The sequence below is a fragment of the Trachemys scripta genome, chromosome 1, assembly GCF_013100865.1.
Source record: "Trachemys scripta elegans isolate TJP31775 chromosome 1, CAS_Tse_1.0, whole genome shotgun sequence".
NCBI lineage: Eukaryota > Metazoa > Chordata > Testudines > Emydidae > Trachemys > Trachemys scripta.
Window position 1 is genome coordinate 92026244 of NC_048298.1, and position 16736 is coordinate 92042979.

Consider the following 16736-nt stretch of genomic DNA (forward strand, 5'->3'; position numbering starts at 1 on the left):
TGAGTTTCATGGCGAGGCTAACAGAGCTAGGGTGAGCGTCAAGGCCAGGTTTGGGTGTGAACGCAGGTTTGGCTGTTGTAGACAGAGCTCAAAGCGGGTGGAGGGCACCATCCAGCCCCTGACTCCCTGTTACTGAGGATCCATGCTGTATTTGTCTAGGCAGCAGTGTGCTGACATGGGCAGAAGGAATGGGGACACTTCCAGCACAGCATTCTCCCCAGGTCCGTCTGCACTGAGCAGAATCCCCACATCAGGGATGGATAAGTCTCCCTGGCACCAACAGGGGGCACTCACCTTAGCTGGGAGGGTGTAGGGACACTGACAGTGCAGGGGGCGGAGTTCCCATGGCTTATAGGTGTGGGGCTCTCTGGTGACAGCAGGGGGCGCTCTGCCCAAGTCTGACTCAGGAAACACAGACATCAGGAAAGAACACTCTTTATTTCCCATAAATACAGCTGATTTCGCGCCGGGCGGTTTTTTAAATCCTTTTCCATGTACAGAATTTGCACTGAAAATATATACAAGTCTGTTCGAGAACCAACAAGATCTGCAAAGAAAATCCATACAAAAACCCTGAAAGAGACCAGAAAAGAAAATAAGACACAGCAGAGCCCCACCTCACAGAGGCCTTCCCTCCAACCCATCCTCCCACTCCATGCTCTACCCTCCACCCCCAGAGCAATTCTGATTCCCCCAAGACAGGAGCACAGCCCCACTGGTTGGCCTCTGACACTTGGATCGAGCCCTCACTCATGGGCAAGGTCCCTATGCCGGAACTCTCTCCAAGGCATCTCCAAGGAGCGGTTTTGCCTATGACATGCAGGTCAGTTGCAAATAGACAGAGCTCTCTCAGCACAGAGCCTGAAACCTGCCTGGGGATGGGCAGGGGAAGAGGGGTTAGTGAAGCCTGCAAGCTGATCAGCAAGGTGAGGGTGTAGTGGGGAAGGACGTAGCTTGCAGCTCAACTATTAATCCATCCGTTTCCCTCTGTACCAGCATCATGGTCCAGCAGATACCAGTTTTGCGTCACAGTGATTGAACTGCTGGAATCCCAGATGCACGGAGAAAGACCTGCCCCTTATGTCAGTCAGACGGAGCATCAGGGGTTTCCCATCTCCCTCCAAAGAGCCCTCTGGAATCTGGGCTCTGTCATCGCTAACCTGCACTGAGTCAGCTCCTCCCGGAACAGTGCTGAGAAATGCCCCCTTCCTTTCCCCCGTACCAACATGTGGGGCTCTACCAGCAGGGTCCCCCTTTGAAGTCCACAGGCAGCTGCCTGCACTCTCCCGGGTGGTGAGCGGGGTGGGTGGGGGGGACTCCCCTGCTGGCTCATCCTCACAAGAGGAAGGAAATAAACCCCCCAAACCAAGGAGTTCAAACAGCGCGATGGAAGAAAGGCTTTTAGCTGCTTCTCACCCCAGGCTCCTGCAACAGGTGGGGAGGGGAGGGGAGCCTGCGGGTCAGAACAGCCTCATTCAAGTCCAGGGGTGGAGACATGCTTAATACCTGCTCCTCTACCTCACCGCTGCCCAAGAAGGCCATGCTGCTTTCTTGCTAGTCCTTCTCGCATACAGCATGTTGCCCCCGCCCCCACCATGACCCTGACCGCTTGCTGCAATGGGACATGGTCTGACGGGGCATGGCCAGTTCCAGAACCCCCTCCCCCTGCTTGAGTCAGCGGCTGGGTGCCAGGATGCAGCCTGGGTGCCATGGAACTGAAGAGCTCCCTGCTGGCATTACACAGCCTCCGTGTCACAGAGCAGCCAGCCTCCCCGGCACTGCTCTGCCCCTGGGCGAGAGCCAAGGACTCTGGGAAACCTGCCCCCAGCAGGGACGGATGCCTGCTCTGCGGTGAAGGGAGGTCAGAGCCCCTTGCCCAGCCCATTCAGCCTTGCTCCACACGGTATCTCGGGGTGATTCCACCGTGGGTAGGGAATCATGACGGGGTGAGAAGAGACGATCTGGGGCCTGGCTGCAAAGGGGGAGCCCCCAAAGAGTTACCCCCAGAGGTCCCAGAGCAGAGTTTGCTAGGAGTAGGGACTGGATGGGGAGTCTGAAGCAGATTGTGGGGTCAGGAGCAGCAAAGGCCCTACATCAGAAGAGGAAGGAGGATCCCCGGATTCTGCCCCCAGGCCAGGGTTTGTTAGTGTTGCTCTCAGCTGATCACTATACCTACTGCTCAAGGGGAAGCGGGGTTAGAAGGGGAGCAGGAGGGGAGGCTGGATTGCAAGAGCAGGGAAGACGGACAGAGCAGCCTCTTGCTCCATCCCGGTCCCCCACCCTGTACTGAGCCGACACCCTCCTTCTCTTGGCTCTGCTCTCATCCGCAGGCCTTCACACACACTGCCGCTGCCCCCTGGCCCCCAGTGGCTAGTTCCAGAGTCCACACGCCGGCCCAGGGGACTCCAGTCCTGCAGGCATGCGGAGTCCTTGGGATTCGGGAAAAGCACCCTAGCCGTGGCCCTAGAGGCTGCCCCAGGACTCTGGAGGGGGGAACTGGTCCACGTCCCCCATTTCATTGTAGGTTTGCTCCCCCATGGTGAAGGTCAGCTTGTATCGTAGTCTCACTTTCTCCTGGGAAGAAAAGGGAAACGTGGTCAGGAGGTGGGGCTGGGGGATGTGGTCTGAGAGACCCACACACAGGAAGGCGGAAGGGGCTCGGGAGAGCTGGCATGAGCATGGGAATGAGAGAGGGAGCTGCAGGTCAGAGAGAGAGGTGCTAGCCCCGTCCCAGAGCAGCGCTACCCGGCACAGGGAGATGCTCGCCCCAGGGGGCTCTGTGCAGCAGGCGAGATGCCCTTACCTTCTGCGGGTTGGCGAGCAGCAGGACTTGGGTGATGGCAGTCGGGTGGACGATGGGGTTAAACGCCGGGAGCTCTGTCCCCGAGGGCGGCTGTAGCTTGACCTTCATCACCTGTGGTGAGAGGCCGGGGGCATCACCGTCCAATACCCCCAGAGGAGGGTGATAGGGCCCGGCTGTCTAAACCCGAGCGTAGACTCTGCCCCATGAGGGCAGGCACCCCCACGCCAGCCACCTCAGTCAGAAACTCCCCAGAGAGCGCTCAGTCACTCCCAGCCCATGCTCTCCCACAGCCCTCCCTGCCCGCTGATCTCCAAGCGCTTCCCAAGGGACAGTGACACATCGTCACCCTGCTTTACGGAGAGATGCTGAGGGGAAGTGACTTGCCAAGGTCACCCAGCAGGTCAGTGGCAGAGCTGGGACTAGAGCCTGGATCTCCTGGCCCTCTTCACGGGATCATGCTCGGCCCCTGGACCAGAGATTTCCATCCACTGGGTGCATAGGAACACAGCTATTAGCAGTGGGGTGGGGAGAAGAGAAGGAATGAACTCAGCCCCCAGCTTGGAGCCCTCCCCATCCCAAATCTGCCTTCACTGCAGCGTGCATAAATAGATGGAGGATCAGGGGTTTGTGCCCACCCACCCCGGAGCAGCCAAGCCCTGAGATCACTTGGTTGGTGACCTGTCCAGCCTCCTTTCTGAGAGATACAGACTGGTTCACTGACCACGAGCAACATGTGGACCATTCCCATTGCTGTGGGAGGGGTGGGGAGAAGCAGAAACACAGCCTTTGCAAGCTCCCGAGATTGGGTCAGGAGCAGTAAGAACCTCCCTCATCCCACCCCCCAAGAGGATCCAGCCTTCGCTACCTTGGGGACGGCAGACTGAAAGACAATGTTGCGGATGGGCAGCGGGGCTGTGCTGAGCATGGAGATCACCACCACCAGCATGTCAGGCCGCTCGGGCAGAGAGTCTCGGGCGAAGTGGAAGAGGACCCGGAAGCCGTGCTGGTCGTAGACCGTCACCGGCAGGATGCTGCCTGCAGGGAGGGGAGGCCAGGGAACAGCGTCAGTAGGAGCAGAGAGATGGGCACTGGCTGGAGCCTATCATGCTACACAGACATGGGATTGATGGAAACCCCCTGACGGGACAACCAACCCCCTGGGCCCTCTCCTACACCCAGTCAGGTGAGGATTCTTTATAACTGGCTGCCCCCAGCCAGCGGTCTCTTCCCCCTCACTCACTCGGTTTGATGGACTCCAGAGGCACAGTGATGTTCGCCAGCGAGATCTCCTGGGGGGATGTGGGAGTGGGGAGCCCCAGCGGGGGCGGCATAGCTCCGGCTGGCGTAGGCGTGGTTCTCGGAAGCGTGGCAGCGGCAGGCTGCTCCAAAGGAGGCGGTAGGGGGGCCGCAGGGCTCGAGGAGATGTTCCGGAGCAGGGTGGGGGTGCTGCTGGTGGCAGTCACTGAGGTGCCAGAGCTTGTCTTGTTCTGGAGGTCCCGTAATGTGAGCCGGGGGGCTGGCTGCTTCTCCCTGGGGGTGGAAGAGATAATGGAGCAGGCCATCGGAACAAGCGCATGATGCTTGGAAGAGGGCAAAGGAAAGGCCGGCTGATCCCGTCCGTTCCTCACCCCTGATTCTGGCCCTGGCTCTTACCATCGGACTTGCTGCGACTCTGGAGGCAGGGACTGTTGTAACAGAGTCTTCCCCAGCAGATCCAGGTCATCCAGGCCACTGGTGACAGGGGAAGGGCCCGGGGCGGGTGTTCCTGCCTCTGCTTTAAGTGCTGGAGCAGCTGGGATGGAGGGCAGGCTGGGCTCACTGCTATCCTGCAACGACAGCCAGAGGGCACTACAGCAAGGGACACGCCTGGCTCAACAGCCAGCCTGTGCCTGGGGTTTGTACAACACGGCTCCCCAGCACTCTGTGGGCCTCTGCTCCCTGCACATGTCCTCTGCCCCACACAACACCGTCCCCGACACACACGCCACCATCCCCCTTTTGCCCAACACACCGCCATCCCCGCCACACGCCGCCATCCCCCTTTTGCCCCCCACACCGCCGTCCCCAACACATGCTGCCATCCCCCTTTTGCCCCACACACCGCCGTCCCCAACACACACGCCGCCATCCCCCTTTTGCCCCCCACACCGCTGTCCCCGACACACGCCACCATCCCCCTTTTGCCCCACACACACCTGTCCCTGTCACACACGCCACCATCCCCCTTTTGCCCCCCACACCGCCATCCCCGTCACACATGCTGCCATCCCCCTTTTGCCCCACACACCGCCATCCCCGACACACACGCCGCCATCCCTTTTGCCCCACACACCGCCGTCCCCAACACACACACACTCCTGCTGTCCCTATCACATATGCAGCACCACCCTCTATCCCACGCGCTGCCCCACCATTCCCAGTGCGTATACACCACCGCCCCATGTAACCATGATGCCTCATCTTCACAGTCTCTTCCTTCCTCTCACAAACTACTACCCCTCTGCTCGAAGGCCGTTACCTGGAAACTGTTCCAGCCGCTACTGTCCCCAGCCTGGGGGGCCAGGTCATTCAGTCCTGTGAGAAGAAAAGAGCCGACATGAGCAAAGAGCCCTGCGGGTAACTGAAGCGGGGGCTGACGACCTAAGAGGTGGGCAGCTGCCAAGCAGAGCTGGGTGGGGTGGAGAAGACATGCAGGGATGGCGGGCTGGAAGAAAGCAAAGTGCCCCTAGTTTCCACCCCATCAGGTCTGGTCACTCCCCACTCTCCCATCAGCTTTTTTCTCTGGTTCCAAGCTACTCAGTTGCCCTTCAGCACAGAGGGGACAGGCAGCGACCCAAGAGAGTCAATGGCACAAGGTGGCCCCTCAAAAGGAGAGCGCTAACGTCACTTAGCGATCCTACCCCCGAGGCAGACAGAGGACAATCACTAAAGGGAACATCTTCCAAAGCCCCTAAGTGATTTAGGAGCCTATGTCCCACAGCAGCCTCCTTGGGAGCTGCATTTCCTGGGATCTACTCTGCATCGGCAGCCCGCAGCGTCTGTTGGCAACATATCTGTACAAGGCAGCTCCCCGGGGCAATGTCAGCAGCCCCAGTGATGGAGTGGGGGGCCCCAGGGCAGAGATCCCCACCCCTCTGGGCTCATAACCATTAGCTCCTGTGCTATGTTGTGTCTGCGCACTAGAGGTTTATTGCACTCTAGGAAACGAGAGCGGCTTGCGAAGGGCCCAGGTGCTCGCAAGGCATGAAGGCTCAGAGGCGAACGGGGGTTTCCCATGGGGCAGCGCGGAGCAGTAACCTCTTGGCCTGCCAGGACGTGTCTACACTCCCAGCCTGGGTAGACAGACTGGCGCTAGCAGGGCCAAGTTCGGGCGCTAACAGTAGCGGTGTGGATGTTGCCGCTCAGGCTCTCACGCCCACGTGACCCCTGGGTCTGAGCTCGGGGCACCAGCCTGAGTCTCCGCCGGAGCCGCAACGTCCCCACTGCTATTTTCAGCACGATAGCTCGAGCCCTGCTAGCGCAAGTCTGACTGTCCTGCCCTGGTGGGGCGGCTCGCTGCCAGCTGCAGTGCAGACATACCCCCGTCAAGACACCAGCAGCCTCTCCCACCAGCAGCTATCCCCCCAAGCCGCCGCTCGCCTGCAAACCACGCAGTAACAGCTGAGTGTTTTCTCCCTCCTCACCGAGAGACATGAGCTCGTCATCCAGCAGGGAGACGGCGCTGGCTGGGTCAGGCACAGGGAGCATGGAGCCACCCAACAGGGTGGGTAAGGCTGGGTAGGAGGGGCCCGGCGCTGGCATGTCCAGTCCCGACAGGTCCAGGAGTGCTGAGGTGCTGCCTGTAGGGAAGACACAGAGGCTTTGATCACTGAGCAGCTGTAAAGAGAGAATCCCTCCCCTAATCTTCTCACTCTGCTGGGAGCTGGCTCGGTCACCAATCTGCCTTCTTACCCCCACGCCCCTCTCTGCTCCCCCTTCTGGCTTCAGCCTCACCCAGTCTCTGATCTCCCCCTCCCAAAGCACCTCCGGCATGTTGTCTGGCTCATCAAGTGTCTTCCTCATCTCAGCCTCCCAGTTACCCTGCTCCAGGCCCCAATTGCACCCTTCTACCTCCCCTGGGGCTACCTGACTGCCACCTGCCTTGGCTGGATCTCCCCCTTAACTCCCCTCCTCCCTTGAGGGTTCCTCACCTCGGAGGGGGCCAGCCACAGTCTCTCCATTGATCTCCTCTCCTCTCACGAGCTGCTTGTACAGGTTGATCACCTGGGTCAGGTTGTCATTGGCCTGCAGGATTTCCGCTGCAATAGAAGGGGCATGCGATTCGAAGGCAGAAGAGGAGGTGGGGTGTCAAGTGGCAGCCCGGCCATGTGCCCTGTGCAGGCCCTGGCGTTCCCTGTCCCTCTATAGATTGGGGCAGAGGAGAGCCAGGGAACTGACTCTTTGCTTTGGCAAAGACATCCTTGTTATCGCAGCCCCGTGCCCCAGAGCAATCGCCCATTGCCCGGGTTCTCCTCCAATCTGCCACACCCCCCTCCACCATTGCACTTTCAATGGCATGTTCCTAAGGGGTGAACATAGGTTCCCCCGATTCACTGTCTAGCAACGCACGACGTACAGCTGGGCTTCCCCCAGCACCCACTTGCAGCTCAGCGCCCCTCATCCCAGGGGGATGGCACAGCAGGCAGGGTGGGGATGGGGTGCATAGCAATGCAATGTGGGACACAGCTGAAGCGGAGGGGTTAGTGAGGGGGGCTGTGCTGCGCTGGCGGGCGGCTCAGCTTACCTAGCGCCTCGTCATTGTCCTCGGTGTCGCTGGCGAGCCGGAAGAGCATGGGCCTCATGCGCTCGCAGCGCTGGTACAGCTCCTGGGGGAGAGAAAGGGGGCGGAGGTGGGCGGCGGGGAAGCGCTCAGGAGGGGACGGGGAAAGGGAGATGGCAGGAGCTGCAGAGTAAAAACCCACTTCACCTTAGGGCCCCTCTACCTCACCCTGGTGTGTGAGACAGAGGGAAGTGACTCGGGGCAGTCCCCGCCCTCACCTTCATGAGGTCCTCGCTGCTCTCCGTCGTCTCCCCTTTGCTGTAGTTGGTTACCATCTCCGTCAGCAGCTTCACGTTGTTGTTCACCTCCTCAATGGCGTTTGTACGCTTGGAGATCTTCTCCATTCGCTTCTGGTCCTGGAGCGGGAGGAGCAGTTGGGTGAGGGGGGTCTGATGTCCTCCCTCCCCACAAGTTGGGACTGGGACGGCTACGACAGCGGGCACAGAGCGGCTTCCCCCTTCGAATGACATCTGGAGAGAGCAGGGCAGGGAGGGGCTTCTCCTGGAATGGTTTCAGCTTGGGTGGATTCAGTTTACACTGGTGACCATCCAGCACCCACTGCACGGCACAGGGGCTGGGATTGCACCAGCAGAGGGCGCCACAGCAGGGTATGTGCTCCAAGAACGCCCTCTGTGCCCATGTCCCATGTTCCCCTCCACCTCCACCTGATTAGGGAGAGCAGAATTTACTTCCAAATCCCAGGGATCTCTCTCCTCACCCCCCTATTGGCCCCTCCCGTGATGTGATGGGAAGTGGGCTCCGTTGCTTGCCAGGTCAATACGGGGATGCAAGCACACTGGCCATATGCTCCACCCCATCTCAGGACCTCTCTATATCCTGTGCCAGGCTTCTCCTCCCCAGGGGGTGGCGGCGGATAAATCCTCAGCGCCCCTTCCCTGGTGACCGCCTGTATGAGGAAATTCACCTCCTGAACCATTTCCTTGATGAGCTTGTTGGCAGCCCGGAGGTCCTCAGAATGGGAGCTTTTCAGCAGGCGAGCCAGCATCTGCAAGAGAGACAGGGGGGCACGTGGACTGGGACAGAGGAGGCAATTCCAAGCCTGGGTCGCTGGCAACAGGGGTCACTCTAAAGCAGATGGTTGCCAGACAGACTGTTCGGTTAACACAGAATTAAGGCTGGGGCATCGCTGATAAACGGAACACTCTCGCCCTCAGCACAGGGAAGACCCTGAACGTTTGAGAGGCCAGTTAAAGGGCCACAAATGACCTCAAAGGCGAGCGGCAAAGGGAAACATAACTGGGCGTGTGCCTTTGTTTGTGTGCTTCGTTCTGATACATACTAAAGAACCTCAAAGGTCCCCCAACACTCCACACAAACACGTTTTTTCCTGGCTTGTTTTATTACATTAGAAATTCCGGCCTTGTCTGACGGTATGGGGAGCTGGAGAACGACTTCCCCGGCACAGAGGAAGCGAAACCTGATTGGGAGGAGGGATAGCTCCGTGGTTTGAGCATTGGCCTGCTAAACCCAGGGTTGTGAGTTCAATCCTTGAGGGGGCCACTTAGGACTCTGGGGCAAAATCAGTACTTGGTCCTGCTAGTGAAGGCAGGGGCTGGACTCGATGACCTTTCAAGGTCCCTTCCAGATCTAGGAGATAGGATATCTCCATAAATTTAAACAGAGAAAAGCGACACCTGACAGAAAGGATTTTCCCTGAGGCCCAGTCTACACAGTTTTTGGTCCTAGTACAGCTGTGTTGGCTGGGGGAGTGACTTTTCCCTAGTACCAGGAATGGCAGCACAATCCCCTAGAGTGGTTGCATTTATACCATGATAAAGGCGCTTACACCGGCCTACCTTATTCCCCATTCCCTACGAGAATAGCTATACAGGTCAGCACACATCACAGTTATGCTGGCAGAACTAGGTCCACGCTGGAGGGTGGGGTTCAGCTTTAATTCTACCAGTATCGTCAAAGTGCCACAATTCGTGTGTTTAGCCATGCCCCAGACTCGTTAAAGTGTTGCCTTCGTTAATGCCAATGAATAACCCCTTGGGAGTAAAGCTCTCTCTGTTAGCTTCAGACCCAGTGCCCTTCCTGGCTCTGAAAGCTCCTCGCACACCCATCCACTCACCCTCACAGCCACACCCACCCTTTGGAGTCATCACCAAAGAGTTGTTCCAACAAGGGGTGACTGTCAGCAAAAGGGGAAGGCCACTTTTCCAGACGCTTCTCTACAAATACTTTGTCCGATCAACACTGGACCCTCCCGCCAAGTCTCGTGTGCAGGGCGCTGCACAGTGAAGAGCTGGGATCCCGACCTGGCTGCCACTGGAAACAGCCTTGACTACGGAGTTGCTGCCAGAGGAGCCCCATTCCAGCTTTCCCCATTTTAAGAGCATCAGCACTGCCAGAGCGGCGGCTTATCCGTCTGGTATCCCAGCTGTGAGGGAGGCCGATGCTGGATGGTTCAAGGAAGGGTTAAACAATTGGGCCATACGTGTCCTGGGGGGAGGAGAGGAAGAGTGTCTGCGCTCTGAGCTGCAATCAGTTTATGCCACGTGGCAAGAGGAGCCATCGCCTCGGTGATATTATGGCAGCTGCTATTCAGTCATACGAGCGTCAATGCTAGGTCATACTAGTCCCCATGCTATCGCCCTAATCAGTATCCAGCAGCATCTAGTTCAATAGGTCAAACAGCAAGTCTCTCTCTTTCTAAGGGCCTGATTCAGAGCCCACTGAAATCAGTGGGAATCTCTCTAGTGGTTTGCTTTGGAGCATGCCCTAAGCATGTCCCCTTCCTGAGCACAGCCCACAGCAGGCGAACGAGCTCCTGGTCTTGTTGCTGCGCCAGCCAGCCCCACGGACAGAGATGAGTGAGCACAGACGCAGGAAGGCCTGGCCTTCTGCTCCTCCTCCCACAGAACCCTCACCTTGGACTTCTCCTCGTCATCAAAGATGATGTTCTTGGGCCGGGGGGGAGGCAGGGGCAAGGGAGCCTCGTCCGGCAGCTTCGGGTCACACTTCACGATTCCTGCGGGGGAGAGGAGCAGAGACATCACCGGGCCCAGCCCTCACCTCACTGGGGCGGTGCTGGGGTTACCAGATGGCTCTTCTGCTAACCCCGCTCCAGGAAGCCCTGATCTAGGCCTCACACAATGGACATCTTCTTTCCCTCTGGCCGGTCCAATTCAGCTCTGCGACAGGGTTGGGGGGCATGCTCCACCCACCCCCTGCTCCAGCCGTGCATCGTCTGCAGCATCTCCAAGTCCCCACTAGCAGGAAATCATCCCAGTCATTCCATGCATCACATGTCCTGGTCTGCCATAACCGTATTATTCCTATGGCACCACCTCTTATGAAGCCACATCTTGGGGCTGGTGAGGAAGACAGATGTCACATCCCCCTTCACCCCACACAGAGGTCAGACCACCAGTGACTCTCCCCATCTTTCTTGGATTGCTAAAGTTCCCATTTGCTCCCTCCGGCCTCTGAACTGCGCAGCCCATACAGTTGCTAGACCAGGCCCGAGCACAGAGAAGGCCAGAATCCAGCCTGGACCCAGCTTCTGCCACAGCAGAGGAAGGCCCTTCCCCAAAGGAGATACCTGGCTCTCACCTTGTTTCTTCAGCATCTGATAGGCCTCTGTGATCTTCACTTCCTGAGGCAGCCCCAGCGTCCAGCTGTACATCAGCTCCAGGATTTTCAACTTCACCTTCTCAGGAGTCCGGCTGCCTAGATACTGAGGGGAGAGATGGGCAGAGCTGATCCACACACGGCCAACTTCTCAGGGAGAAGTGAGATGGCTCCCAACGGACAATGGAAGGGAAGGAGGAAGTGAGTAACAGCCCTTGCAACATGCCCCATACTGTGGTTGGCCTCCAGCATAGGGGGGCTGGGAGGGTGGGTGAGGCCCTGAGGGCCAGAGTTTATGAGAGATCCCAGGCAGTACCAGCCAGTGTGGGGCAGCCCTCAGACACCATGAGATGAAGGGCCAGTTTATGTCCCATTTGCCAGGCAGGGGAAGGTGCATATGGGGAGATTCCTCTGTAGAGAGGAGTTTATAGTGGCCAACAAGAAGCTTCCTTGCTATGTCCCAATGGAACACAGAGGGAGGCAAACCGAGTCCTCCTCCCCCAATACATTCACTCCCAGCAATGGCCTCCTTTGGGAGCACACAGAGAGCAGGTAACGTAGATCTGCACAGGCTGGGGAGGGGGGTGGGGAAATCCCTACCCCAGCTCCACCTCTCTCTATGTCCCTCACTGGCTCCTCCCAGCCTGATGCCCCGCCCTGCCAACGGGGCGCTGGCACCCACCTTGGGCGACACCACCTTGATGAGCTCGTTGAGGAAGCGGAACTTGCCCACCTCGTCGTGGAAGCGCTTGCCGCAGTTCTTCATGCAGGTCTCTAGCACCTGAGAGAGCAGAGGCTGAGTCAGGGTCAGCAGGCAGAGGAGCTGGCTCCCCTTGGCAGGACTGACCCCGCAGCACGAGGGAAAGGGAGAGCAGGCCCCACATCCTGGCTCGTGGGGTCAGGGCCACTGGGGAGGAACCCCTGGGTGCCTCTGTTGCAGCCAGGCTGGTTCCCCCCTTCCATTCCATATCACAGGTGCCAGCCTTCTGACTAAGGGGAAGAACCTGTCCCCACAAAGGGTGGGTGCAGAGGCAGAAGTGGTTGCCTAAAACACACAGCAGACCACGGGGGGGGGGGGGGGGGAGAAACAGCTGGTGGGAATGTCCTCTGGGCTCCCTCCCCCACTCCAGAGACAGGCAGTGAATCCCCGTGCTCACGTTAGTGTGTGTTGTGGTAGTGGTGGGGTAAATCCATCAGAGACACAGAAAACACGGGAGCTCACAGCAGAGGCATTCACAGCACTAGCTCGGACTAGATTATGAGGGGCCTGATCCAAGGCCCATTCAAGCCACTCCCACTGATTCCCTCTGGGGTATGATCCCCCACTTCACTCAGATGGAACAACCTTCAGCCCATGGGCAGCGCTCTACCAGCCCTTCCCGACAGCCTGAGTGCACCAGGGCTTTAGCTGAGCAATACGGGAGAGTCCCTACAGCCCAAAGAGCAAAACAGGGCACTCCCCGCCCTGGCCTTTAATCTGTCTAACCCGTCTGGAGAGCCTCTCCCTTACCGTTAAGGCCTGGATGGCTTCCCATTCCTGCGGAGACTGGATCTTGTGAGCTAAAAGTCGGGTGGCAAGCGGGGGACTGGAAGGGGAAAAAGCACAGTGGTTGTAGGGAGACAGTGTGACCTAAAGGATACAGCACTGGACCGGGACTAAGGAGATTGGGTTAATTTCCTGGTTGTGCCACTGGCCTGCTAGGTGACCTTGGGGGAAGTCACTTCCCCAGTCTGTGCCTCAGTTTCCCCATCTGTAAAATGGGGACAATAATACTGATTTCCATTATAAAGCACTTTGAGATCTATTGATGAAATACCTCTATACAAGGGCTAGGTATTATTGAGAAATGGACCGGCATCTCTCCAGGGGACACAGCTCTTGCTCATACCACTGAGTATGCACAAAGTCCTTAAGGGGCCCCTCAATGTGCTTGGGGCAAAGGGGCTAGTTTCAATAGCACACGGCAACTTCATTGATTAACTGATGGGGCCTTATAGCATCTCCAATCTCAAAGGATCTCAAAGTCCTGTACAAATCTCTGTAGGAATCCTTCACTGCCCCACTAATGCAGCTGCCTCTGGGGTGGAATGCACAAGCAAAGCTACACAGCAAAGTCATAAGGGGTGGGGAAGAGAAGAGTGATCTCCCAATGTGAAACTTTAAAGGCACTTTCAGGTTGGCAGAATGTAACTATCCTTGTAGGAATTTGGCCAGGACTCCTGTTCTCGCAAAAAGAGCCATGGGTCAGAAGCAACCAGGACCTCAGTTTTACATCTCCTCGAGTAGCAACATCCTCCCTCTCCTCCCCCAAACACCACATAAGGGCAGCAGAAGTACTTGAAAGACATACTGAAAGTACATCTTAAAAAGGGAGGCATCAACCCAACAAACTGGGAGGACTCGGCGCAGAAAAGAACACAGCGGCGCCACACCATACTCCAAGCCACAGCTCACTTTGAGGAGAACAGACGTGCTCATGAGATGGAGAAGCGACAAAGGAGGAAAGAACAACTATGTCTCCTCCAAAATTACACCTGTCACTTCTGTGGGAAAAGCTGCAGGGCACCACTTGGGCTCCACAGCCACCTAAAAACCCACCAATGAACCCCCTTGGCATTGAGGGATCGCCGAAGGGGAGCAGGGCACAGTACTGCATCAGAGAGAAGAAAGAATGCCACCTACTGGGCTTTTATGCCATTTCCTGACACAGAAGGACTTTTCCCTGAGAGGTTCTCCTCGATCCAAGCACAGACTCAGAATGACCCTGCTTAGCTTACAAGATCATGTATTTGGAATCCAGGTGTGTAACCTGGAGCTGTTAGAGCAGTGCTTCTCAACCAGGGGTATGTAGAAATCTTTCAGGGGTACATCAACTCATCTAGATATTTGTCTAGTTTTACAACAGGCTACATAGAGAGCTAGGGCCTTTCCTAGGGTGGTACGGGGCCTGGGGCGGAAGTGACGAATCTGTAGAGAGCACTAGCAAAGTCAATACAAACTAAAATTTCATATAGACAATGACTTGTTTATACTGCTCTATCTACTATACACTGAAATGTAAGTACAACATTTACATTCCAATTGATTTATTTTATATTTACATGGTAAACATGAGAAAGTGAGCAATTTTTCAGTAATAGTGGCTGTGACACTTGTATTTTTATGTCTGATTTTGTAAGCAAGTAGTTTTTAAGTGAGGTGTAACTTGTGGGTACCCAAGACAAATCAGACTCCTGAAAGGGGTACAGTGGTCTGGAAAGTTTGAGAGCCACTGTATTAGAGGGAGGAAGGAGAAGGGGAGTGTACTCACCCTTCTAGCTCCTTATTCAGCTGTTCACAGAAAGCATTGATGCTGTCCCAGTCCAGATCCTTGTTGAGAGGATTCGTAGCCCTGTCTGGATGTGAGAGAGAAGAAAAGAGAGTATCCTGTCAGAAAGAGAATCTCCCACCGAGCGAGGATCAGCTACACAGATTGTAAGGGTGGGGTGTAATACCAACACCACCCACTAACTCGGGAGTCTGGCCTTTCACAAGCTGCATTAACAGAGAGCAGACCCTCCACATGCCTCCCGCAAAGGAGTCAAAACTGGAATTGAGATGGAAGTTAGTGAAATACCCTGGCAGGAAGTTTGCAAACATTACCTGCAGGTGAAGTCAGGCAGGGGATCAGAGCCACCCCCAGAGAATCACTCAAATGTAGGGCTAGAAGGAATCTTGAGAAGTCATCAACTTCAGCCCCCTGCACTGAAGCAGGTCCAAGTAAACCTAGACCATCCCTGACAGGTGTTTGTGCAGCCTGTGCTTAAACCTCCAATAGTGGGGATTTCACAACCACCCTTGGAGGCCTGTTCCAGAGCTTAACTACCTTTCCAGTTAGAAAGTTTTTCCTAATATCTAACCTAAATCTCCCTGGATGCAGATTAAGCCCCATTACTTCATGTCCTACCTTCAGTGGACATGGAGAACAATTGGTCACCATCCGCTTTATAACAGCCCTTAACATATTGGAAGACTATTATCAGGTCCTCCCTCAGTCTTCTTTTCTTAAGTATAAACATGCCCAGTTTTTTTAACCTTTCCTCACAGTCAAGTTTTCAAAACTTTTTATAATTTTTGTTGCTGTCCTCCAGGGGCTATCCAATTGGTCTACATCCTTCCTAAAGTATGGCACCCAAAATTGGACACAGTACTCCAGCTGAGGCCTCACCTGTGCAGAGTACAGCAGTACAATTACTTCCTGTGTCTAAGGGCTTGTCTACACTTACTGATGCATGGCGATCGATGCATCAGCAGTCAATTTAGCGGGTCTAGTGAACAAGAAGCGCAAGGGGAGTCGACGGGAGAGTGTCTCCCATCAACATCGTATAGCGTGTAAGTAGATCTAAATACGTCAACTTCAGCTACGTTATTCATGTAACTTAAATCGATCTCCCCCCAGTAGCGTAGACAAGGTCTTACATATGACACTCCTATTCATACACCCCAAATGACATTAGCTCTTTTCACAACTGCATCACATTGTTGACTCATATTCAATTTGTGATTCACTAAAGCCCCCCAGATCCTCTTCAGTAGTGCTACCACCTAGTCAGTTTCTCCCTATTTTGTAGTTGTACATTTGATTTTTCCTTCTTGAGGTACTTTGCACTTGTCTTTATGGTATTTCATCTTGTTGATTTCAGACCAATTCTCTACTTTGCCAAGGTCCTTTTGAATTCTAATCCTGTCCTGCAACGTGCTTGGAACCCCTCCCAGTTTGGCATAATCCACAAATGTTATAAGCATACTGTCCACTCCATTATCCTTCATTAATGACTTGTCAGGAGAGCATAAATGAATGATGGGACTGGAGCTGGATCAGAGTGTGGGTGGCAGGTGGATCTGTATTGTGGCTGTACTGAGGCCCCAACCAGACATCAAGGCCCCACTGCACTAGGCACTGCACACACATATGAAAGGAGAGTCCCTGCCCCAAAGAGTTTATAATCTAAAATGTATGATTGAGACACAACAGGTGCATACAACAAAGAGACGGAGGAGCACAAGTTAACATCAACAGGATAACAAACTGTGTATCTGAGGGTGCAGTGGCTTGCGAACAAGCCTAAAAGAGAGAGACACTGACACCCCACAGATCAGAGTTGGGAGTGGAACTGGTCACGGCAGGGGTGGGTGCATTTGGGGGGTGGTGGCCAGGCGGTGAGGTGGGCTCTCTGGTCTGGCAGGAGCGATCCCCAGAGGTGGACGGCCCAGCTGATCTGGAACGTGCTGTGGAAGCGATCAGGGAAGGGAGGGGGTTGATCCGGATCACACTGGCGCTGACGAGGGAGTGATGAGGGGACTTGATTCCGATCACCCCCACCATCCCTCCGTCAGCGCCACAGTGAGATCCAGAACACATTGTAGCGCTGACGGGAGGACGAGGGGGGTTGATCCGGATCACACTGTGGCGCTGACGGATGGTGGGGGGGGGTGATCCGGATCACACTGTGGCGCTGACGGATGGGGGGGGGGGG

At 55.9% G+C, this 16736-nt stretch overlaps 1 protein-coding gene across 1 annotated transcript in view; it reads right to left on the minus strand.

Moving 5' to 3' along the window:
• Positions 1-417: 417 nt before the first annotated feature.
• Positions 418-16736, minus strand: part of GGA1 (golgi associated, gamma adaptin ear containing, ARF binding protein 1) — a 17076-nt gene continuing 757 nt past the window's right edge. The window contains exons 2-17 of the mRNA XM_034777049.1: positions 14531-14615; positions 12730-12805; positions 11902-12000; positions 11202-11325; positions 10517-10617; positions 8548-8628; positions 7841-7978; positions 7587-7668; positions 6994-7101; positions 6487-6642; positions 5322-5377; positions 4457-4629; positions 4044-4333; positions 3669-3838; positions 2804-2914; positions 418-2574 (exon numbers count right to left, since the gene is read on the minus strand). Coding sequence (XP_034632940.1) covers positions 2464-2574; positions 2804-2914; positions 3669-3838; positions 4044-4333; positions 4457-4629; positions 5322-5377; positions 6487-6642; positions 6994-7101; positions 7587-7668; positions 7841-7978; positions 8548-8628; positions 10517-10617; positions 11202-11325; positions 11902-12000; positions 12730-12805; positions 14531-14615 — 1961 coding nt within the window. The 3' untranslated portion in view covers positions 418-2463. The remainder of the gene's footprint in view (positions 2575-2803; positions 2915-3668; positions 3839-4043; positions 4334-4456; positions 4630-5321; positions 5378-6486; positions 6643-6993; positions 7102-7586; positions 7669-7840; positions 7979-8547; positions 8629-10516; positions 10618-11201; positions 11326-11901; positions 12001-12729; positions 12806-14530; positions 14616-16736) is intronic.